Below are 24,323 nucleotides of genomic sequence, written 5' to 3'. Positions count from 1 at the left end.
CTCCTTCGCAATGCTAATGCGATGATGCCCGAATTCAATATGCCGTGAACGAATATTTTGGAGACCAAAACCTGGCTCCCACAGAAAAAGAAAAAGCAAGCTCATTAATCCCCCCCCCCTTCATCGTGCGAATTCCTTTCACCTCCTTCCGCCTGCAGCTTGCGGCTGCTCATACCTCGCAGGCGAATCATACCGCTGAGAAGAGTCATATGTTCGAGACGAGTCGTAGCCCCCGGGTGACTCGTATCTCGCGGCCGTCCTTGGCACATCATACGCTTCCCGTCCGGTGGGAGGCATTCCAGTCTGCGGCCGGCCGGAAGGAGTTCGGTCGAATTGCTCCTCACTTCCCACATCCTGAGACGGACGGCGGCCCGTGTCCTTCTTCTTCAAGCTAAAGAAGCGCTTGAAGCCGGCTGGGGCAGGCTGTTGCAGAGCTCCGGCCTCGTTCGCGTCATCCCAGAACAGACGCGGAACGAGCAGTCTATACTGCGTCGTGATGCCGGTGGGGTCCTTAGGATTAACCTCGACATTCAGACAAATGTCCAAACCACCCTCGAGATCCACGGAGAACTTATCGGCGTTCTTCTGCTGCTTGACCGACAAGCCGGTGGGGGTACGATGGAATGGCCTGGGTGGCGGCATGGCGGCCGAACGCTCAGTACTCATAGTGCGAGCGCGAGTCGGTGGACGAGCGCTAAATTGAGACTCGTCGCCAGGTTGGAATTCATTGTGTTGCGGGCCCTGCGGAATAGGCGCGCCCCTCATGCGCGCGGCTGGGCGAGCCGTGAAGTACGAATCATCGCCAGAGTTGTATTCATCGTGGCCGCCACCTCCGCGAAGTCCCATTCCTCTTACACGGGGCTGCACCGCCGGTCTGTCATCGTAGGTGTCGTAACCGTAATGGCCGTCTTCGGCCGTGCTAATGGAACCTCTGTCGTCGTCTTCCTCTCCCCAATTGCCGTTGATGCCGCCGTCATCAGGCCGCGACTTCTTGCTGGTCTTGCGACTGAAGAAATTGCGTGTCAACGACATTGAACGCTTCGGCTTGGCGGGTTCAGCCGGTCGGCCCCCGTCAGTCGAGTTACGACGCGAGAGCCTTCGGAACAGACCGCCCGTCTTGCCGCTGTTGGAGATGGGAGGCCGAGAGGGGTCCTGTGGAGAGTCCTTCTGAATGTCAGGGCGGTAACCAGGACCCTTGTTCGAGGAGAAGCGGCGCAAAAGACCACCGCCACGGCTCGGAGGCGGGCTAGGGCTTCTATCGTAGGCCGACAAGGGAGGCGTGGGGGGCGGCGTGGTGCCGGGAGCCCATTCACGAATGGAACACCAGTTGCGGTGCGGCAGCAAGTGCTTGTTGTTTCGGGGCTTGCCGTCGACTCCGTGGCCGAAGAGCGGGATCATGTTCTCATCAGTCGAGTCGTCAAAGTGGTGAACCTTGTTGCGCTTGTTCAGGATGTCCGCCATCAGATCAGGGGGAGGGGTGTTGACGATGGCCGATGAAATGACGTTGGGCATGTAGCGGAAGTCCTTGTGCTTGGGCAGGTTGAGCTTGGGGTTGGCGTAGAACTGGCCAACAGCCGCAAGGTGAACGTCACCACTGAGGAAGGTGACTCTGACTGACTTGTCCGCTGCTAAGTCTTGCATGTCCTGGATTACAATCTCTCGCTCCTTCTTGTGGTTCTTGGCAGTCCAGTGGTCGTTCAGGTCATCCAAGACCTCAACACCACCGTCAATGTGGTTCAAAGTGTTGCCAAGCATTCCCAGCTTGCCGAGAGCCTTGACAGGATCCATGGCTCTTGAGGTGAGACTGTGTCTGTTAGAACATTGTCTTAAGAAATGATTCAGAATTCAGGGGCAACTCACATGTTCTCCAACCAGACCAGTCTGGGGTATGCAATCGGCACGCCCAGCAAAACTAGCAGATGCTGAGTTCTGCCATTCCTGAGCTCGTCGTAGCAGCGGTCCATCATGTGCTGCCAGGTGTCCTCGCTAACGACATCACCTTCCGTCCGCTCAGTTCTGGCATCCACAGCCAACAGCGCAACCTTGGAGCCCAACTCGACGAACAAGCTGCGACTCTGCTCATTGATGTAGGGACCGGGTTGAGTGCCAAGAATCCAGCTAGGCTCTGAAGTCTCTGTCTCGACAGGGACGCTTTGGTGCTGGAAGAGCATATAGTACTTGAAAGCAACGTTGCCGAGACCAGAAAATACTGGCGAACTCATATCGTGGTGACCGTACGAGCCGAACCCGTCGGAAATGTCGTGATCATCCCACATGTTGACCATGGGAATCTGCGAGTTGGCCAGACCAAAGAGCCCTTGGGAAAACCACATGCAGTACCTTTCGAGATAGGCCCTCTCCAATTCGTCCTGCATCGTGGGGGTGAATGGCGCATTGTGCTTATGCAGCGGATTCTTGATCATCAACCACTCGCGGAATTGCTTACTCTGGTCCATCAAGCAGTCGTTGTAGATCTGATCACCACCACCAAGCATGACATGGAATGGTTGCGACTGGTGAGTGTTCAAAACATCGCGCCACATTGGGTCAGGTCCGCTAAAGTCGTCGGGGTTCACGCTCATGCTGAAGCCGTTGCAGCTGTGGAACATGATGTTCATGGACTCCCCAGCTGCGGGGACCCAGAATCCCGTTGAAGGGCCACGGTTAATACGGTAAGCGATCCGTTGCTGCTTCTCGCGGAGTTCAATCTCGATATTGAATCGCCAGAAGGTGCAGCCACGCTCTGAGTGCAGTCGGAACCCGCGGACGTCCTTGTACTTGGAGACCTTTTCTCCATCAAGCTTGACACGCTTGCGGCGGCTTGAGAAAGATCCCGGGTAGTCCAGAGACCCATCCGCCGGGGGGACATCCGGGGGACTCTTTGTTTTCTCAAACAGCCCGTTGTCTGTCTCGTCTCTCGACAAGTCCTTGGCCTCCTCGAGGTGGTCTACGGGTCGGACGTAGAGAGTTTCGCCCCGTCTCCCCAACTTCGGCATGCCTGCAATTGGGTCCACGTACTCCGGAGGCAGGTCCTGCTCTCCAGGGATGATCTGCGGTGGCGGTGGAAGCAGCTCAAGGGGCTGCACAAACAGCCGCAAGGTCGGCGCAATCTCGTACGAAGAATCGCTGTCCTGCGTCACGATCATCACTGAGCCACGCCACATGGTGCGTTCGGTGGCTGCAGCGTTCCTGGCGCGGGGAGGGATCTTCTCGTGCTTCAGTCCGCAGTACCTCAACAGAGGGCCACACTTGAGATACAGTGGTGGTTTGAACCTCGTGGGAGCTGCCAATTGTTAGCACTGTTGATTGACCTTGCCGTCACATTACTTACCATTAGTCTCATCGTACTCGCCATCAAATGCTTCCGCCTTGCGCGGCCGAGAGGCGCTTCCTCTGCGCTTTCCACTTCCCTCCCACCATGGCGTGTTCTTATCGAGCGTGGGAAGTTGATCGTCGCTGAGATCCAGAAGGGAGCCAGACAAACTGCCAACTGTTGCCTTTTTCCACTCGTCGAGGTACTTGGGCGGCTTGTACGTACCCTCGCCAGGGCGGAAGCTATCGCGGCCGTGATACAGCTTGTTGGTGATGCGGTGACCGCGCTCATCGTACTCCTCGTCGTCAGAATAGTAGTCCCGCTCATACTGTCTGCCGCGCTCAGTCGCCGCTTTGTGAGACGCGTGCTGAGCTTCATCGCCACGGCCGCCTGATGCGACGGGCTCAAAGTAAGCCTCGTCGTCGTGCTCATAATCACGGCGACTGATAGGTGCCGTAGCACGTCGTTGGACTCCTCCAGATTCAATGCCAATTAACCTCGCAGCCTTACTGGGAATCCCGGCTCGTCTGACCTCTTCATGCGTGGCGTCCGGGGGCAATGCCTGTTCATGCGCCGCGTGCGACGCGGACCTCTTGACGGGAGGGCCACCCTTCGCAGCCGCCGACTCATCCAAAGCCGCGTTGCGGAAGTCGATGTTCTCATACTTCTTCTCAGCATCCTGTCGAATGTTGAACCACGGGTCACCCTTTGGTTGCTTCTTAAGCTTGTTGCTCCCACTCCTAGTGAGAGACCAGCTAGGTCTCCGAGAACCCTTCACCGGCGGCGTCGGCTCAGGGCTTGTCTCTGGGCTCAGATCTCTGTCAACAGCGGCCTTGGGGAGGTTCAGATCATTCTTTGCAGCGCGCTCACGGAAGCTCAAGTTACGCTTAGGAATGCCTGAGTTTTCTGGTGGCGCCTGTCTAGGTTCTTCACGCAAGCTGACACTTCTCTGAGGAACACCCCCGGAGGGAGCTGGCGCATGTCTTGTAGCAGCCATCGCAGGCGCTCTCTGCTGATATTGGCCACCATAGTACCCTTCCTCTTCCGACACATATCGAGGCTGCCGCCGCGCATCATCGAGCGACACGCGCGCCGGCGCATGCCGTCTGTCTTCTGGGTGGTGTTGCGGAGGGGCTCCTCTGGGAGCAGCGACATTAGCCTGCTGCTCAGGCGCTGTGCCCCGCCAGTCATCCTCGTCGTACGAAACGTCGCTGAATCGCACTTGCGGAACCGAAGCGGTCGGTTGCTGGGGAGGTTCAGGAAGCGGCCTTTGAGGCTCCTGCTTGATCACGGGCTGTTGTTGCTGTTGTTGCCGTTGCTTCGATCGCGGCGCGCGGTGTGTCGCTTCAGGAAGTTGGAGGAGGTCGGGGTTCTGCGCTGCAGCTGCCGCAGCCTTCTCTCTCGCGCGGCGCTCCGCAGCCTCGACACGAGCTCGCTTCTCCTCTTTGGTGATGCTGTCGAGCGTCAGCTCGAGTCTTTGAAGTGGAGAGCGGTCGTTGGCGAACTTTCTGGATCCTCCTCCTGAAGATTTCCTATGTCCTTCTGACCTCCTTCTCGACGAGCCCTTGGACTCGCGGGGCCTCTGGTTTACATCGAGCGTCTGGGCGCGATCGAGCGGCGGGTTCTGCTGCTGATGTTGCTGCTGTACTTGCTGCGGCGGCGCAGCCTCTCTCTCGGGCGCGGGGTCCCTGTAGTATCCCTCGGGATTCATGATGTCTCCGTCGTCTGGGCTCACCAGCGGGCTGGGGTGTCGCGGAGGGCGAGATCCTGAGGCGGCATGTGTATAAGGCAGCCCGCCGTTGCCGTACGGGTTTCTGTAGCTCACGGGAGGGCCCTTGGGCACATCGGGAGCTGCTGGAGGCGTGGCGCCCGCGGGCAGGTCGTAGGGCTCGATGGGAGAAATCTCCTCCTGCTCGTTGCGCTCTCTGCGTCGTCGCTGGCGCCTCTCAGCCTGCTGGTCTTCTGGGTATTGCGACTCGCCGTAGGGAAAGGTAGGCGGGCGCGGGGCAAGGCCTTCGTCTGGGAAGTTGGAGGCTGTAGGTGAGACGAAGGGACTGAGGGTCGACTCGGTGACGGCCTCGGTGTTTGTCGTCTGGAGAGAGGTGCGGTTTGACTTTGGGGGAGGGGCAGGAAGAGGTTTGTCCGTTGTCATAGGGTCCAGCTGATCAATGGGAGATGGTCTGCGTTCTGGCAGACTAAAATCCTCAGACTGGCGTCGCTGGCGTCTGGCAGATTTGGGGCCCGACAGATCGCCCCAATATGGCGCACTCGGCATGGCGAGAGGAGGCTAATATCAATGCTGTCTTGTCTTGTCTGGTCTGGCCTGGTGCCGAGCCAGCTGCGTGTGAGGTGAATTATTTTTTTGACTTGCAGCGGCGCTATAATTGGGCTGCAGGACGGTTATCGACTTGAAAGGACTGGGCGCGCGCAGCACCGGTGTAGTCGATGCGTGTATCTGTACAGTCCGTGGGATGCCAAACCTACAGTCTACTCGAGGCAGGGAACAAAAGTGTCAATCTAGCGGTAGGGAAAAAAAGGCTGGGCGTCTAAAGACATATGCAGCTTGCCATAGCAGCCAATGCGATGCAGACACGCGCGCGCAACGGAGGGTCGACCAGCAGATGCAAGACAGGGCTCGCCAAGTTTGAGAGTCGGCGAGGCGAGGTTGCGTTGCGTTGCGTTAAGGTATCCGTACGAGAAGAGAATGCTGGAGTAGATGAAAAAGAAGAAACCGTTTAGATGCAGGCCAGAGATTGGAGAAGGACGGGAAAAAGAGGAGCTTGTCTTTTTTTTTTCTTCTTCCGTCTCCCACCTCCGTCGCTGCGACTCAAGCATCGAGACCTAAGAAAATGGCGAGGTTGACGGGTTGTGTTACGGCGTCATTTGGTGGCCCAGTCGGGTTAAGAACGAGCAGCTTGACCAGGGTTGGGAGCGGCTTGGGCGGAGATAATCCTGGCTCTGAGACCAGGGTCGTGAGTCTGTTCTGCTCCTGCTGCCAAACCAGGCGTGTCATGACTGTCATCGATTGGGCTGACAAGAGCTTGCTGAGCTACGGATACCTCACCTACCTTACCTTACCTAGGTACGGACTAGGACCTACTAGTCGAGTGGGCAGCGTGGCAGCTCCTCCTTCCCTTCTTCCACTTCCACCTTACGGACAGTCGCGATGGAGCCAAAGCTAAAGGGCCTCAGACAGACAGCACACGCAAATAAAGAGGCGGTCGGAATGGAGCCCACTGAATGGTCCTGAGCTATCCCATTGACCAGTGACCACGACTCCCCTCTGCAGCTTACCTGCGTCTCCATCGCGCCATCTCGTCCATCCGAAGGTTGGGATCCAGCTTGCTTGCTACCCTGTGCCTGCTGCAGCTTCCCATGCCGACCGACCTCTCACGGCCTGCTTCTCTCCCTCCCCTCCCCCGTCTTCACAGGCCAACAGCAGCAGCAGCAGCAACAAGTACCGTTTCCCGTCAGCCAAGATGTGATAGTCCGAAATGGAGGGATGCATGGGACTTTTCGGACGATGGGGCTGCAGGAATATCAAGAATAACCATCACGTCCGAAAATCCGGGTGGCTGAATCACACCGAATTCTAATGGGAGCAAGGATCGAGGCCAACCCGAGGGCGGCAGCAGCAGATACGGCGCCGAATGCTTTCTGCGTTTGTAACACCGATTAGATGGGGTAGCCACCCCCGAAGCTACCTACCAGCTCAAGCTACCTGCCCTCCAAACAGCCTTGACGCAGAAAAAAAAAGTTGCTGCTGTCTGTACTCGTCCGAATAATGAGGTGGCTGGAGCGGAGGAACACCCGGCCTCGATACGGCACAGTTTCCAAGGTGGGAAAAGCAACGCTGATTGACTCGGCACTAGATGAACCAACGAACAGGCTATTGTCTGAGATGAATGAAGAACACGGAGAGAAAGAAAATAAGAAAACTTAGGCAAAGCAGAAAGATGACTGTCGGATGGTGCAAACAAGAATAATGGAAGACGAACAGGCCGAAAATAGAAATGCTGTTGAGCCTATTTCCCGCCAGCTAGGAGCTATGCAGTAGCTACCTAGCTATCGCACGGGATGGCCCGCGTACACATCATCAGTGCAAACCGGGACTCCCTTCGTCGTTCACCGAGGTGAACTTTGATCTTCGCTTCTTAGGTAAGGCTCCCAAGCTCAAACTCAAAAATCCCCAGAATTGTTCAAAGAATGTATTTATACAATTGATTGGTTGAGCCTCAGACGCCAACCACAGTCTAAGTCAATTGAGCCAACTACCGAGAAATGCGACAAGAAGTTGAAAACAAAAAACAAGAGCAAAGGTATTTCTATGCAAAACGTCCCATGCAGCCGTACGCCTATTTTTCAGTTAACCTATCCGTTTCCCTGTTGCCACGTCCTTCTCTTGAACGATCACGATCCCCGTCGTGATACTCGCTGCTGTCATCATCATCGTCCTCGTCGTCACCAGCAAACGCATCGTACAGCTCACGGCCGCGCGTGCGCTTCTCGCCATTCAAACCTTCGGTCTCGTCCTCGTTAAGGAGCTCGAACTCATAGTTGTCGCGAGGCTGGCTGTTGCGACGCTTGCGGATGTAGAACCAGATACCGAGAGCAGAGCAAAAGACAGCAATAAGAGCAAGCGCGCCATACACCCAGACACCGGCCTTGCCAAACGACGGCAGCCAAGACACCCAGTTAGAGGGGCTGGTCGTCGTTGTCGCGGCGTCCTCAGTGCCCGTCGCCGGGCCCGTTGCGGCAGGGGTACCACCGCTCTGGACCTTGGTCGGTCGGTTGGGGTGATCCGTAGGAACGACAGGCTGGTCGGTAGGCTGCGCAGGGTGCTCGATCGAAGTGGTAGCTGCGGGCAGGCTAGTGGTCGCAACCAAAGCGTGATCGTTGTCGTCGTCGTCGGTAGGCATGGGAAGAAGAGTGGCCTTGGTGGCATCGATCGACTCACCCCAGAGCTTGAGGTGCCAGTCGATGAAGGTGCCCTGGTGCTCGTTCTCCTGGGAATCCTTGACGACAACAGTCCACTTGCCAATACCAGACTCGCCCCTAATCCAGGATTAGCGTCTACTCTTCAAACATGTCATCTAGACCCGACTCACCAGTGCGCAACGCTCATAAACGTCCAGTCAACATATCCGGAACGAGCAGAGTCCATCTTGCGGGTTACAGAAAGGTGACTGGTAACACCCTCGGGGCTGATCAAGTCCGCGCTCAAGTCACCACGGCGGGTGTGGTTCACGTTCATAGTGACCGTCACATGCTCCACTCTCTCCAGGTTGGCCTGCTTGAGGGCATCGGCAGAAACCTCAAAACTGACGGCAACACCATCCTTGCCTTGGGGAATAGGCTTGTTGACGTGCACCCAAGGAGAGTAGTACCAAGCCTGAGGCTTGACGTTCTTCCACTTCTTGGCCGCCTCGACCATGGCATAGGCGTCAATCTTGCCGTATCCATACGTGTGGCTGAACTTCTTGCCAATCTTGGTTGGCTGCCACTCGCCCTTCTCCTCGTCAATAGGCACAGCCGTGTCCATGGCGAGCCACTGCATGTCTCTCCAGGTCAGATCGGGACGGGCTTCGAGAACAAGAGCGTAGACACCAGCGCCCAGCGGGGCTGCGGCGGAAGTGCCTCCGTGGCCGTTGTAGCAGGCGTTAGTGCCAACATCGGTGGTGTGCTGCCAAGCTGTTAGTCGTGCTTCATTACGCTAAAAAGTATCGTCACTTACGATGGCATCTCCGCTGCCACTGCTGTAGGTAACAACGAGCTGAGCTGAGCACTTCTCGGAGTAGTACGGGTGCTGTCCCTTTCTGTCGATGGCACCAACAGTGATGCTGTAAATGGAGTTCGTATATCCGTCAAAGTTGCAGTTATCATCATTGGCGGCACCGTTTCCACTAGCAAAGACGTAGATCGATCCCTTTCCGCCACGACCTTGCTGAATGCCCTTAAGCATCGCACGCTTGATCAGGATACCTGGCGCGTCCATCGATCGACCGTCGTCCGGGGGTCCCCAAGAGCAGGAGTAGATATCGTTGTGCTGGTAGTCGTACGTCATGGCGACGGCTTCATCGGCGTCTGAAATGAGCTTACTCAGGATACGGATGCCGGCAATCTTAGACTCGTATGCGACGCCGACACCGCAGACGTTGTTTCGCGCAGCAGAGACCTCACCGGCGCAGCGAGTGCCGTGCTTGTCATCGCTCAGCGTGGGCTTCGGCTCTTCGCGGTGGTCGTTGAAGTCGTAGGAGCCAGCGGCGTAGTAATTGGGCTTCAGATCATCGCTGTACATATCCAAGCCGTCGTCGACAATGGCGACAGTCGCGTTCTTGCCGGTGATGCCCTGGGTCCAGACACCCGTGACATTGATGTCGTGTCCCTTCTGTACAGTGTTGAGCAGATGCCACTGCTCGTTGAAGATGGGGTCGGCGATGTTCAGGGTCTGCATGATCTTGTTCATCTGCTCAACCATTCCAGGATCCGCCTGTTCCTGACGAGCGAAGTTCTTGGGGCCGTGCAGGCGCGGGGGCACCCTCTTCTCCCAGGGCTTGCGAAGCTGCTGCTTCTGTGCGAGACGAACACCATCGAGGGGGTCGGAACCGCCAAGTCCTCGCCTCCTCATCCTCCGCGCCTGCAGGGCAGGCTTGACGATATCCTGCGACTCCTTTCTCGCGGAGAAGATGTGATGGCCGTCGAGGCCGCCGAGAGAGCCCTCGTGGCGTAGGCCCAGTCGACCGGCAACCTGGTCGGGAGTTGTAGACGAATCCAGCTCGAGAACATAGTAGTCGTTTGTCTCGTAGTTTCGAACCGATGCACCGGCAGCGAGGCCGAGCAGGCCGAGGAGAACCGCGGACAGCTTCATGGTGGGCTACCGTAGACCCCTCGAAGGGAATGAGAGGGATGTGCAGAAGGGGCGAAGCTGAGGACAGATTGGCGTCAGCATCCAACTCCAAACTACAGCCAGATCGCGATTGCAACACGGTAGAAAGAAAAAAAAGGTAAGGTGGTGAAGTGTAAAATAACACGCAAGATCGTACCTCGATTAGGGGAACAAAGGAGCGAACTGGGCCCGTCTAAGGCTGGGGGAGAGTGGAAGACGAGACGTGGTCGAGTCGCAAGTGGCAAGGGCCGCCCTTGAAGATGGCCAAAGCTTCTGCTGAGTTCCCAGGTTCCGGCGCGACGTTTTAATTCTCAATCCTGTATCGTTCTTCCAGAGCCGGAGTCGAAGCTGGAACAGCGCAAAACACCGCTGTACAGAGCAGGAAATACGGTCTATCGGCTTGGCAAAGCAGATTGCGAGTGGCTCGCTGGATCGGTTATTACTTAAAAGGCCAGAGTTCACGCGTAAGAAACAGCGGGGAAGCCTCGTTTCATCGTCCGCGGGAGTACTTTGTGCCAATATGCGATAGGGGACGCCAGGGCCACGACGAGCGTAAATGCAGCGGCTGCAGCAAATGACGGGTCAACAAAAAATAAGGTAGCGTTTGTTCAAAGGGAAAGGGGAGGAAAAGAGCGCAGGGAGTAAGAAAAGGTAAAATGCACAAGTACAAGCCAAAGTCAGTTGATGTTTAGGTAAAAAATGGGTGGAATGGGCATCTGGAACACAGGACGACCTCTGCCAGGTGATTGTTTCGTGGCCTTCTCGAAAACGGCAGGAACATAAAGCGCGGACAAGGCACCCGCAATGCTACCTACCCTTCTAAGCCCGCACATAGCCTAGCACAAGACGCCCCCAGGTACCTAACAAGTACGTAAGTACCTAGGTGAGCAAGCAGCCGCCCCCAAGCGTCCCTGAGGATCAGGAACAGGTACCTCTCACAGCCTCCCAGCTGACGAAGACTGCGCACATCTCGGGATGAGGTACTTCGCGTCCAACGATGCATCAATCTCAGGAGGAACGGGACCTTTGACCTCTGATCTTACAGAACGGGAAGGCAGCGATTCAGGTGCAGCAGTGTCCACCGCCCACACTGCCGTTTCAACACTGGCGCAGCACCGATGTCGACGCCCCATTGGCCACGCCGCGCGGCGAGCGACCCTGAATTGCTTTGCCTGGTGCCTGGTTCCGATTGCTATTTTTTTTCCCCCTTCGTCTCGCCTCTTCCTGTTGACGGTTGCGCCGCGCTGAAGATCTCCCAGCCCAGGCAATGCAGATTTTGGGTACGTACCGTCAGCAGTGTTCGTAATTCGCAACGCAGCTGTGCACATGCTTATTTCCCCCAAAATGCCACGATGCGTTCAGTAAGGAGATCGGAATCGTACTCGTACCTGTCCCTTCACTGAGCCCATCCATCAATTGAAATGAAATAGGAAAGAAAAAATGCAAAAAAGTCTCAGGCAACTTGTAACTATTCCTCACCTTCCCACTCGCCATCTCAGTCTTGGCTCAAAGGTCCAAACACTCAGACATCAAATCACAGAATCTCGCCAAGAGAAAAGCACCCTCTGCACTCTGGGGTCTTCCTCTCTTTCCGCCTCCCGCCGCGCTGGGCCTTGGCGCTTGACACAGTCAATCGTTTCGGAATCGGCTCCCGTCCTCGAACACCCTCCCCCACCACTGCCGTCCTCCTCACACACACCACGTTACCACCTTATAACACGCTAGACCTTGCGATATAATAAGTAACATCGAGTTCGCATCATGCTCTCCCCTCATGCTGGACGGGCAGACTCATGAAACTCTCTGATGTCCTCCAGCCTGGTTTTCTCGGCCGGCAGCGGCGGCGGTGGTTGATAGCGGTAGTGGCCATTCTTGACTCTCTCTCCAATGTCTCTCGCCTGAATATGCCTGCACGCACGCGGTAAACGTCCTTGTGTCCAATCTACACGAGTCTTGGCAGCCACCACCAGCACGGTAAGACTCATGTTCCTACATCTGAAATGTTTGGCGCGACCGGATGGTAAACATTTTTCTTTGTCTTGCATCGGCCATCCTTGCTTCTGCATGAATGACAAAGACCCTGAATGTCAGCTACAGACGGGCTGGATGCAAAAGCCAGACTCGGTAGCTGCATTTGACCAAGTAGACCCAGAACATCACATAGCAACACGATGGATGCCTTGTCCATCACTTTGCTTTGGCAAGCTCCCAAAGACACGGCTCGGGTAAGGTTTGATCGTCAAGAGAGCTCGCCAACGTCTTTCTACCAAGAAAAAAGTAATAATATTCGTTATCAGCAGAGTTGCGATCCCCTTTTCATGATTAATGTCCAGCCCTCCATGACGGGATCCGAAAAGTACCAGTGTCCCGATACTCCCGTTGAATGGCCGGCCTTCTCTGCTGTCTCTCCGAAAGCCATGTCCCGGTGCCATCCGAAGCAAATACATATTCCAACACACAACAACCCAATGATTGGGCTGTACCTCCTTCGCTCTTTTGTTCTTTGACGTCCTTCTTGAAGCCATATGTCGTGCTGTGGCTCAGGATTAAGCCCATGGAACCTCGAAACGCCCCCTCTAGTCCGCCAATCGTCGGCCAGGAGGTTCAACGCCGGTGCTGCGAGTGCCCGAGACGCCCTCCTTCTCCATCGCCTTGACATATCCCTCCCAGATCTCAATGACCTCGTCGTAAAACTCAATGTGAGAGTCCGCGAGACCTCCAAGCTGCTTCTTGAATTCAACCCGCTTGATGCGTTCGAAATCGGAGACCTCCTTAACAACCTCGTCGTCGAACATCTCACTTGTCTTCTTGGCTCGCTCCGCCTCGATAGTAAGCTTGTCGATGCTCATCTCGAGCTTGCGTTGTCTGTCGCGGCGTGATTGCTCGTGGTCGACTCCACGTACGTCTTCGAGCTTGCGCATCAGTCTACCGCTGGCACCTGACAGGCCGCCACCACCCCCGCCTGACTGGAGCGAGTCTCTGTCGGCGGTATCCTTGTTAAGGTAGCCCGTGAGCTGCTCATAGTCCACCTGCTTCTGCTCACGAGCCTTCAGGAGGCTCTTCAGTGCCGTGCTGTAAGCCTGCATGTCACGGAGACTGCCGAGGTAGTCCTGGTCCGTGACGTCCTTGAGCTTGCGCAAGCCCATTGCAGTGTCCTCGACCGAGTTGGCAAAGTGCCTGACCTCGTTCTCGACGCCGGGCTCGAGGGTAATCAGCTTCTGGAACTGCTCCGCCAAATCCTTGAAGTCTAACTCGATGTCGTTCTCTCGGCGAGCCACTCTTGCGACTACCTTTTCAATGTGGGCCAAGTCCTCGTCGAGTCTGTCGCTTCTCTCGCGCACCTCTAGGAACCGCTTGTCGTGCTTGTGGGCCTTCGTGAACGCATTGAGGAAACTATCCGTCAGGTTGTCGAAGACACCACTGCTGCCGGCGTCGCTGCTCTGTGATCCTCTCGTACTGCGGCTGCGCATCGTGGCATTCCAGTCTGGGCTCTCGAGGAAGATGTGGAGGATATCGGCGCGACGAAGTACCGGGTGGAGGGACAGACGGGTAAGAAAACGTTGGAGGGAATGCGCTCGACGGTTGGTAAAGTCAGGGCCGAAGCGGTTGCCGCTGACATATTCCATGCGCTGCTTGTCGGGAAGGGGAGGTACTGCCGCGGTGGGATAGTCTCTGCTCAGCACCTTATACAGGAAGACAAAATCTGTGAACCGACGGCGGACTGATGCTTGTGATCTCTGAAAGGTAGCAAAGGTCGTCTGTGGTAGCTGTGTTAACGCGCAAACACCCCTCGGGAGCAGCCCTGCAGGACACAGGCACAAAGCTTTCCAATTGCCTTACATTGGTGGTAATGAGGTATGAGACAAAGGTATCCTTGGAGCCATCATTCTCCTTGAGAGGCTCGGAGACGGTGCAATCCAGCACCTCCTGGCCGGTGGTGTCTGCGGTGTCGCTGTCGAATGCAGAGTGTCCGTTGCGGTCGGAATCGTCGGGGTTGGGGCCTGTCACAGAGCTGGAGCTCTCGGCAGCTTCGGTTTGCTCCGTGTGCCAAGACACGTTGGAGAAGTCATCGTGGTGTTGATCGAGGACCGCCATGGCGTCCAGCTGGGGCGGACGTGGGGTTACGTCGTCGTTGGCGTTTGAGGGTATCGCAGATCGAAACGGTGGATGATGGGTCAAGCTTGGATCGCGCAACAGATTTGCTCAGGGGATAAGATAAATCGCCGTCGCCGCCACAGAGACCGAGGTCCGGAATTTGAACGTCGATTAATTAGGTTGTCGCAGGGAAAGAAGGGATGGCGGAGCGATCGTCTTGTCTGCCGGACAATGGCAGGAAGCGTCGGCGGCAGTGGTGGGGAATGGGACCTGGAGGGAGCTGCCTGTGCTGTCGCCGCACCGTACGTTGGTGACGCTGCAAGCTTGGGACAGCGCGATAGCGGGGGAGCACTCGGGTACCCACAAAATCACTCTGGAAGCGGCAAGCACTGAGGTCACTCGCTAGCAGCCGGGCAACACTCGGAACTCCTGCCTGGACCCCAGTTTCGGGAGGCTATGACGAAGCCGCAGACAGAGCGGTGCAACAACCTCTTGGGCTGGCACCGACACCAGCCAGAGCCAGGCCAGGGACCGCTTTTTTCTTCTTCCTTTTCCACCTGATAGCCACCCGTTTCGATTGGCAGTTGACAGCGAAGCTTTGGCCAGGCTGAGACCAGAGGACCGAAGACATGGGAGGAACTGAAGGAGTCTGCACCAAGATGGTCAAGAGTTCATTTCATTCTTGTAGGTATTCTACATAAATAGTGGTGGCATTTACACAATATCCGTCCCCGTTGTACAGTAGTGGAATCTATTTGTTGGTGGTTTCCTGAGATGGATCTTTCTAGTGACCTGTGCTGTTCCCCTGGGTGTCATGAACCCTGTTTTAGTACACGCTACCCAGCCTTATGCCATACACGTCTAACAAAGAAAAGGAAATGTGCTTGTCTGCAGCTGTGGAGCGATCTATTGGTCGCTCTTCTCCGCCTTCTTCTCAGTCTGGGCGGTCTGGTCCCTCGCCGCCAGCATCTCCTGCTCGGCCTCCTTGGCCTCCTGAGCCTGGCTCTTGGGTGCCGCCTGAGCCTCAGCAGACTGGTTGTCCTCCTTCTCGTCGATGTTGTCTACATCGCGAGGCGTGGCAAAGCCGGTGCTGGCGTTCTCCTCGTTCTGGCTGTTCTCCTCGTCAATGAGCTCTTGTTGCTCCTTGAGAACCTCGAGACGCTGCTTGTTCGTGGCAGCGCCCTCGGCAGTGTGCACCTCAAGAGAGATCTCGTGGAAGAGCTCATCAGGGATGGAGGAGAGGACGCCGACGAGGGCCTCGATCTGGCTGTGGGCAGGGACCTGGCCGTACATGTAGGCGTTGCTCAAAACCAGCAGAGTCGAAGGAACACCGTCCTTCAATCTGAGGTCGAGCCACTGCTGCAGGTACTCGCGCATTCTCGCAGGGGAAACACTGTGCGTGCGGATGCCGCGGCTGGCACACGCCACCTGCAGCTCGGCCACGGTCAGGCTGTCAACGCCCTCGTAGCTGATTTGCCTGTCGTCTCTCTTGATCTGGCGCATTCTGTGCCTGACCTGGTAACGGAGCATGTTGTCCGTGCCAAAGGTGTTGAGGTTCATGTACCTGCACATGGAGACCAGCTGGGGTCTTGACAGGTTGTCGAGAGTGAGGTCGTCCTTGAAGATCTTGCAGACCTTGATGACATCCTCGTGAGTCGGCGACTCGCCGGAAGAGCGGAGCTTCCTGAAGAAGACCGTAAAAGCCTCACTCTGGGTGGTTGCGGGGGTTAAAGGCAGTCCAGTCTCCTTAAGACTAGATCGGAGGAACTCGCTGACCTCCTTGCGCGTCGCCCTCAGTGTGTTGGCCTTGGCATCCTTGGACTTTTGGCCCTCGTACGTGCTGGGAAGCATGTTGGGGAAGAGCCGCAAGGCGACGGGGAGAAGAAGTTCGGCAAAAGGAACGATGACGAACATGGAGAATGGGACTAGGCGGCCAAGGTCCTGGACAGTGCGGCGCAGCTGCCTGTTCTCTCTCCGGCTGAGTTCGTATCCAGCAGCCATCTTCAGGGCGAGGCGGGTGCTGATCCTGACTTCGGCGGCAAGCAGCTTCGTTCCATCCCAGTAGTGGTGAGCCTCCTTCTTGACCTTCTGCCATACGGTCAATTTCTCGTCCTTCTTCCCATCCTTCTTTGTCTCAACGGCGGCGTTTTTGGCGGCAGCAAGTTCCGTCAATGAAGCATCGGAGTCGGCCTTGTCCTTGTCGGCAAGAGCCTTGTCGCCGGAGGCTGCCTTTTCGGACTGAGAGGCATCGTTGGATTCCTTCGTCTTGGACTCGGTCTTGGCTGCTGTCGCCGTCTCCTTGGGGAGAGGTTTCTTAGCCTCCTCCACATTGAAGCCCGGCGGCGGGCCAGAGTGTTGGCCGTGGTTGTGGTGATCGGTGCCCAGTTGGCGGAGGGGAACGAGAATTGCGAGGGCGTTTGTTCGACGAGGCAGGTGCCTTGCGTTTCGGCCGAGCACAGCTGGCGAAACACCGAGAGTGGACAGCGCACGCGCTGCAGAGAGTCAGAGAAAACATTCAGAGTCTCCAAGACAGGAGGCAGTGTCGAGGGGCAGATGCAGTAGGTCTGGCTTACCGTTGCCCAGGAACGGATTCGCAATCACCGCCCGACGAGCGACATTTGCTGAGGCGCTCATTCTGCAGCAGTCCTTTCTTTGATGGCAAATTCGAGGGTAAGGAGGTGCAGCAGCTGGTTGGTGGGTAAAGTGGGTGGGAATAATCGACAAGCTATCGTAGAGCAACGGTCATGGGCGACGTAGTGTATGTAGGCAATATACTACAAACTAAGTACAGAACAGTGATGAAGAGGAAGGACGAGGAGATGTAATGCGATGCGAAACGACTCAAGAATTCTGGAATGGAGGGCAACCGATCGCATCAAATGGGGTGCTACCACGACTTGTCCCTGGCTTCCGAAACCACCCATTCCGGGGGGGTCCAGGGACCGGGTGCAGCACGTGCGAAATCACGGGGTTTTGCCTCCTCGTCTCTCGTTCGCTGGTGCCGTCTCCTCCCTCTGTATCTCTCTCGCAACTCAGGGTTCGTTTGCAGTACACTGGGTACTTCTGCAGAGACAGCGGGACGCTGGAGAGCACGCAAGCACGGACGAGGCGCCGAAGGCAGTTGGCACGCTCCGCAAGGCCGCAGCACAGCACGGCTTGCGTCCAGATCCCGGCACGTATCTTTTTGGAAAGTACCTTTTTCTCGAATCTGGGTGCTGAGTGTGCTGGGCTGAGCCCGGACCAGCCTGGCCGCCCACTGTTTGGCCCAAGACAGATAGCTGATTGGCTCGCCTCTGCCATCGCCACATGGGTAGCACAGAAGACACCGGCGGTCTCCTGTAGATCGGTGGGTCATGCCGGGCTTAGCTGGCTAAACATTGTGAATCCCGCTGGGCTGGCTTGCTGGCAACTTGCCTTTGGACGAGCAGCCGTCTGGCGGTGCTTCCATGTTGTTCTGGTCCGCTGGGCTGCGCGAAGTGTTGCCCTTTGCCCGTGTCGGCGATGGGATTAGAGGGGCCAGAATAAGCCGGCCATGGCCACCAGAGGCTGCGGCACCGCCGTGGACGTGGACCGCAGCAGCTACAACGAACTGATGCAGATTCCCTTTGCCTGAAATCTGACTTGTCCCTTGGTCGAGACTGACGTGGGCCGTCTAGATGGCGTCGAGTGGAGGACAGATCGGCGGTATCGGCCTTGGGTTGTTTTGTTGCCAATTCAGGGTGCGGTGCCTTTCATCTTTTGAAGTGCTTGTCTACCTTGGCTAATAAGGTACTGCTTGCTTGGTTCTGCAAGGTGCACCTCGGCAGGGGGCAATGGATTACCTACGGCTGAGGCGGCCATCATCGAGTCCCAAAATGTCCCCGTTGTAAATAGTCGATGTTCGGATACCGGACCGAGATGGTCCAAGTGAGGGGCTAGGACATGTTTATGACTTTACTTTCAAGCCTCAGCAGCCAGCTCATCACCCCAACTCATCGGGCCTTTGAGTGTATCATTTTGGGGCCAGCATCCTGCAAGACTTCACAGGATTGGGTTGGAGCAGTGCGTGATCGGAATGTGATGTGCTGATAATGACGGCTGCGCAGCCGAAGGACGCCTCAACAAATGCTCCCTGAAATTTTCCAAGCTCCGCTCACAACTTTTTGGTGAGGAGACGAGCTGGAGGGGCAAAGGGTCCTGGCAAGCCTGGCTACCTACTCGAGTAGATGTCCATTCGGCTTGCCAGCTGGCAGACATACTCAAGCCTGCGAGTGCCAGCCGGGACCAGGCCGATGCCGTCAGCGGCGGTACGTACCCAAGGCCGGGTATCCTCTTCGCCTCTGTGCGCTTATCTTATCCCCAAGATGAGCAAAAAGGTGATGACACCACGCTGGACCTTGCCCGCCAACGGGTGTTGGTGTCGGGGCATGGAGTTATGTCCAGTGCTACTAGTGTACCCCGGACTTTAGAGCTTGAGACCGCGGACCGACCTCTCTGGGAACGCAGCACCGTGGCCCCCAAGACCCGGCACAGAGGTCCTGCTGTCGAGGAGTATCAAGGCATCTCAGCCAGCGAAGGGTTCAACAAGGTGTTCCTCCACGGTGAATCTCCCACTTAGATAAGCAGCAAGAAACGAACAGACAACTGCCGACTGTCTCTAAGAAATAATCTGTTGGAAGGACGATACCCAAGGCACTACTACCTAAGGGCAGTTCAACGGCTGGTTTAACCCGCCGGCCGTCGGCCACCTAAGGTACGCAAAGTGGCAGCGCTCAACGCCCATCCGACAATCGCCCGATTTCCAAGCATCCATGGATCCCCGTCCGAGGTGCGCGCCAATCTCTATCGCCCCCTGCACTCGCACTGCTGCATCCCACCACCGCGGTTCTGCGTCCGCTCGCTCTTCTCCACCCGCCCTGCTCGGCATTCCATTATCCTGCTGTACCACCTCGACATTTCCCCGTCAGTCTCTCTTGCTTCCTCTTTCCCTCCTTCCCTTCCTCCAGACTGTCCCAAATATCAGCTTTTCGACTTCTCGCAGTGGCCATGGACTGCTCCTAAACATCCCCCCGACCACGATCCCGTTAGGGTCTCGCGATTCCGACTCGTCCCTCTTCCCCCGCACGTCCCGGGAAAAAAGAGCCATCAATTACGCCAGCCCATTTCGAAGCTCCGATTTGAACTCGACCTCGACTCTCTTATTCCCCGAGTCTCCCCCAACATCTCCCCTCCCCCCAAACCTCCGAGGCACCCAATCGACCATTTGCGCCGATTACCAATTGACCCTCGTATACTATGAGACTCCGCAAAGCCGCCCGCGTCATTCTCGTCGGTGCCCCCGGTGTTGGAAAAGGAACGCAGTCTGAACGCCTTCTTCAACGGTTTCCGCAGCTCCAGTCTGTTAGCACGGGCGACCTTCTCCGCAATAATGTCAAGCTCCGGACCCCTCTCGGTATGTTTTCACATGTTGCGCGCACGCACAGCCTGCCACATCGCACATGCTAACCACCATTCACTGTAGGTATCAAGGTCGAGAAGACCATGAAGTCGGGCGGCCTCGTCGCCGATGACTTGATTATGCGCCTCATCTCTAACGAGATGTACAAGAACGGCTGGCTCGTCAACCGCGGCCGCCCCCAGGTCATGACCCTGGCCTCCTCGGCTGCCACAGTCGACGCCTTCTACGAGGAGCAGCTTGACGACTTCGTCACCGCTTCAGGCGCTCTGGAGAGCCACAGCCCACCCGAGGCTTCGGAGGACCCCTCGGCATCCTTCATCTTGGACGGCTTCCCGCGCACCGCGCCCCAGGCCGCGACTTGCGACAAGCTGATCCCCATCAACCTCGTCGTCTCCCTCAAGACGCCTTTCCACCTCATCATGGAGCGCATCTCCGGCCGCTGGGTCCACGAGCCCTCCGGCCGTGTGTACAACACCACCTTCAACGCTCCCATGGTGCCCGGCAAGGACGACGTCACCGGGGAGCCCCTTACCCAGCGTCCGGACGATACCGAGGCCGTCTACAAGGAGCGCTTCCGCAAGTTCCAGGAGACTAGCGAGCCCCTGTTGGAGCACTACGCCAAGAAGGGCGTCCTCTGGGAGGTCGAGGGCATGAGCAGCGACGACATCAGCCCCCTGCTCTTCGATGAGTTTGAGAGGCGCTTCGTTCATTGATTTTCTTGAATCTTTCTTCATCTCTGTTATATGTACAGGAGTTATAACGTGGTCAAGATACCTCGGGGACAGTCATCAAAGACCCCATGGCTTGAAAAGGGCAGGTCGGGAGGAGCGGGTTTTGACGATCCCCACGGCGCCGCAGAGAGACGGAGCATCTGCGGTTTGGATGAAAGCGTTTTAGTTACTATACGTACCCATCATCAAATGTACAAACTTTCCCATCATCGTCTTCTTCTCAGGAACCGCGAAACCGTGTGTCACAACCTTCATAGAAGCTTCAACGCGGCACCCAGCGCGCATCGCCGCATGAATGGTGCTTCGCACCAAACTCTGTAGACCTCGGATAACTCGTCCGGGGAAAGCTCAGGTCGGAGAAGGCATGTAACCGTGCGTGGTTCGCGGGGTAAAAGGTTCACTTAGCCAGCGCGCGGCAAGGATGCCTTGCTGTCATCCAAACAAGTCAAACATGTTGGCTACACGGCATGTTTATGCGAGACGGATGCCCGGACCACCACCCTCTGTGGCAAGTTGCTCTCTCTCGGTTTCCGAGCTTCTGGTGAAAATGCCCGGTTGGATGAGTGCAGCCGGACCGAAGCCGCCGGGCGGATGATTCGATCCACTTTTTCTTTCCTCGGCGGACGGTCTGCGGCGGAGGTATATGAGGACGGATTGGCTTACTCACTTCACGACACATCCATCAAGCGATTTTCTCGAGGAAAGCATCGGGATTTGATTGTTTCTATGCATTGCTTTTCAATTATGAGCCTGAATGAACCGTCACATGTCGTACTATTTCATACACTTTTGCAGATTCACATAGTGGTGTTTCAGTGCATGAACCGGTTATCAGTGGCACGATGTGACACAGCATACATTTCTGGCTCGATGATTGAAACTGTCAAAGCCATTCACTTTCTGTGACAATCAACTCTGATTCAGATCATAACACATTTGGAATTACTCCTGTTCTTGTTCTACTCCGGACTTGTGAGAGATGTGTCCTGATTCCTATCAGCTCCTGATATGATACATAAAGGTCAGCGATAGCCGCTGTACAGAAGCCTTTTCAAATCAGAGTATAGGTAGAGAAGAGACGTCGTCTTGGAGTCATGGCTGGGACTACAGGTCTCCCATGAGGTGTGACAGCGGTAGACTGAGTGGACTTGTGTTAAGACATGATTATTTATTCGTAGGAAAATCCCCGCGGATGAGTTACAGCCTCGAACCGGGCAGGATAAACAAGTATTTTCCTGTTATCATATCCTTGAGTTACATCCGGAATTAGCCTTTCTTGCCACATTTGCAGAGGACGACAAATAGCTACGGGCTCACAACAGGAACTACGGGGGCAGAGCAAGGCATCCTCTATCACGGGAACATCCTCCAAGTAAGATGGTTTACCTATGCCCACTTCCGAGTTCTATGATTATGTACTTGTCATAGGCTACAGAACCGATCAGCTTAACGAAGCTCCAAAGCACAAGGACGAGATACAGGGACGACTCATCATTCGTGGGGCGATTGGATAGGGTCATACTGTGCTGGTGGTGCTTATGAGGGCCAGGTTCTTCTGAGGGAATGGACTCTTTCGAAGAAGCTGGAATACTCAGTGAACCTTGGTGTGAATATTGCGAATAGAGAGAAGGTCTAAGTGACCCAGTGGTCAGGTCTACAGCAGTGTTGGCCCCCTGGGTTTCACAATAACCCTACTTGCTAGGGCTCTAGGTTCAAGATGAATCTTTTGCTTCTTGCTTCTAGTCCTGGTTTGTTTCCTTTTCTTCAGCATCCGATGTTGTTGTGTGCCCTTTCTGTTTCTTTTTCTTTTCCTTTTATTCAACGATACAAGAGAAATTGAAAAAGCCATCCTCTACTTGAAACAGCTAAAATGATACCAATAGCTATCTTGCGAAGTCGGCGATGAGAATGATGGGATCTACCTGATGACATCGAGTTTAAGTCAAAATAGGAGAACTATGGCTTCCGCTCAGAGATGCCGGATCGAAGTTGCATCACCAGACATGTCTAAAACAAAGCACCAAGCCCAAAGGCAACAGGATTAGGCGACACACATCGGCAGCTGTCCCATATGCGACGGATGTGCGGAGAAGCACATCACTTGTCTGCGTTTCCTCGTAACGTGGTTACGTCTGGGAAGCACAGGGCAAGAAGCAGAGAAGTATAGATCAGTGAATCGAAATAGCAACAAAACCATACGCTTTGGGCGGCCCGTTGATGAATATTAGGGCTGAGAAAGTGCTGCTGTTCGCCCGCATCGACAAAACACTCAACGGCATTCACTGCCAACATGAGCGCTAGATCTAACTCACGACCGCCGCCAAAATGGAGGTACTGGTCATGCGACTCGAGGCAAGACGGTGCTAGCACAGGCGCCTGCGAGAGTATTGGCAATGGAGGGTAGGCATAATGCGTCCTCAACTACTGCTTTCCTGGAAAGTGTAGTCAATTTTACCTCTGGCAGGTGGTTGTTGTCGTTGTTGTTGCTGCATTAAGCTCTCTGGGGAGAAGGCACGTGACGCCCCTTCCTGTTTGTGCTCCTCATTTATCCCTTCTCATTGCTGTCCTCGACATCTCTTCCGAGCTCGGGATTCATTTCGCGAAGACTGCGAGAGAATCGCTCGACAATCCACACCGAACCCGACAACGCCCTCGAACGGCGGGCAAATCCGCTATATCGTGGAGAGACGTTCGGCCCTACCAACGTCAAAAGCCCACAATGCCTCCGAAATGACAGGCCACTCCGTTACATCCCGCGGATCGGGTACGCCGGATTTTGGCCGACAGATTTCCCGCGTGACCTGTCAAGGCCTCGCTTTTTCTTGATCGACCAAACTTTCAACATTGAACAACAGCCGGTGAAAAAAAAAGTCAATCATGAACACGAAGCTGGGCGAATGACTGGTGCTTCTCGCAGCGTTTCTTGGTCGCAAAGGCGCCTCCATCAGCGACACTACACCCCAGAGCAGGCAATTGGACGCCCGCAACCACCCCCATGGGCCTTAAAAACCAAACAGCTCAGGCGGACCGTCGCGTGGAGTGTGCCTCCACATTTTCCCCGAGTGGGAGCCCGGACGAACTCCCCTTTTCACGCAAGGCGGGATGATGATCGATTGCAGACGACGGGGACACCATTCGCTGACAATCGCTGTCCCAATCCCTGCATGAGTCGGTTCCAAATGCCGGAACAAGACCAAGGCCACAGAAAAAACCCAGAGGCGAGGAGCCTAGCACAGCGCCAGTGCTAGCACTTGCTTCTTTCTTTCCCCGTGCCTTGCCATGCATCCCACGCGCATGAAATCTTGTCTTGTCAATCGTCCGAAGAGCTGCCGTATTGCGGATAAGACAGCACACACACAACCACACACACGCCGCACGCAAAACAGTAGACACGCACACACCAACGCCCGCAGACGCATATCCCTGGATTTCCTTGGTTTAAATTTGGACCTTTACACAATCGCCCATGGTCTGGGACGCCTTTTGCCTGTCCATGAGAGGCTCCATCCATGACAATGGTTCCACAACTATATCGGCTACAGCCACATCTTAAAATCACCCTTCTGCAGCGCAGAACAGGCTCAAGTGAGCGACTGTGACCCCCCCTGTCCGGGGAACGCCCGAGGTCTCTATCCCAGCCTTTAAACAAGTCCAACCCTATGGCAAAAGACGGTTATCTTTTCGATTTGGGCATCTCCTCCCACCTTCTCCGGAGCTGAAAGAAGAAGGATTGAAGGAAGGCTCCCGAGTGGACCGTCTACACCAAAGCCAGAGGCACAGTCGTCTTGAGCCAAGCAAAGACCGAGATACAGGCAGCACCATCAGCATTACCAGCACACTCTCTCACTGTCGTCTCCACGT

The 24,323-nt window shown here is 55.8% G+C and overlaps 5 protein-coding genes across 5 annotated transcripts; 1 reads left to right on the top strand and 4 right to left on the bottom strand.

The window, feature by feature from the left end:
- Positions 1-138: 138 nt before the first annotated feature.
- CGGC5_v012421 (Uncharacterized protein) lies at positions 139-5,588 on the bottom strand (the record flags this gene model as incomplete). The annotated part of the gene is made up of 4 exons (XM_066152694.1): positions 139-1,804; positions 1,861-3,283; positions 3,332-4,767; positions 4,819-5,588. The coding sequence occupies 4 exons, from the start codon at positions 5,586-5,588 to the stop codon at positions 139-141; spliced, it is 5,295 nt and encodes a 1,764-aa protein (XP_066007948.1).
- A 2,080-nt stretch (positions 5,589-7,668) lies between these two features.
- KEX1-0 (Protease KEX1) lies at positions 7,669-10,181 on the bottom strand (the record flags this gene model as incomplete). Its single annotated transcript, XM_032034093.1, has 3 exons — positions 7,669-8,368; positions 8,422-8,996; positions 9,048-10,181. The coding sequence occupies 3 exons, from the start codon at positions 10,179-10,181 to the stop codon at positions 7,669-7,671; spliced, it is 2,409 nt and encodes an 802-aa protein (XP_031886647.1).
- Positions 10,182-12,775: 2,594 nt separating this feature from the next.
- Positions 12,776-14,294, bottom strand: vsp-5 (Sorting nexin-4; the record flags this gene model as incomplete). Its single annotated transcript, XM_032034094.1, has 2 exons — positions 12,776-13,957; positions 14,040-14,294. The coding sequence occupies 2 exons, from the start codon at positions 14,292-14,294 to the stop codon at positions 12,776-12,778; spliced, it is 1,437 nt and encodes a 478-aa protein (XP_031886644.1).
- Positions 14,295-15,200: 906 nt separating this feature from the next.
- CGGC5_v012418 (LETM1 domain-containing protein mdm28) lies at positions 15,201-16,928 on the bottom strand (the record flags this gene model as incomplete). The annotated part of the gene is made up of 2 exons (XM_032034095.1): positions 15,201-16,786; positions 16,868-16,928. 2 exons carry the CDS (start codon positions 16,926-16,928, stop codon positions 15,201-15,203), a joined length of 1,647 nt encoding a protein of 548 aa, XP_031886645.1.
- Positions 16,929-19,568: 2,640 nt separating this feature from the next.
- On the top strand, positions 19,569-20,444 carry CGGC5_v012417 (GTP:AMP phosphotransferase; the record flags this gene model as incomplete). Its single annotated transcript, XM_032034096.1, has 2 exons — positions 19,569-19,725; positions 19,795-20,444. 2 exons carry the CDS (start codon positions 19,569-19,571, stop codon positions 20,442-20,444), a joined length of 807 nt encoding a protein of 268 aa, XP_031886650.1.
- Positions 20,445-24,323: the final 3,879 nt, after the last annotated feature.

Source organism: Colletotrichum fructicola (genome assembly GCF_000319635.2).
Source record: "Colletotrichum fructicola Nara gc5 chromosome Unknown KSG_Nara_v1_contig07, whole genome shotgun sequence".
Classification (NCBI taxonomy): Eukaryota; Fungi; Ascomycota; class Sordariomycetes; order Glomerellales; family Glomerellaceae; genus Colletotrichum; species Colletotrichum fructicola.
The sequence above is the reverse complement of the archived record's forward strand: the minus strand, read 5'-3'. Positions and strand labels throughout refer to the sequence as shown.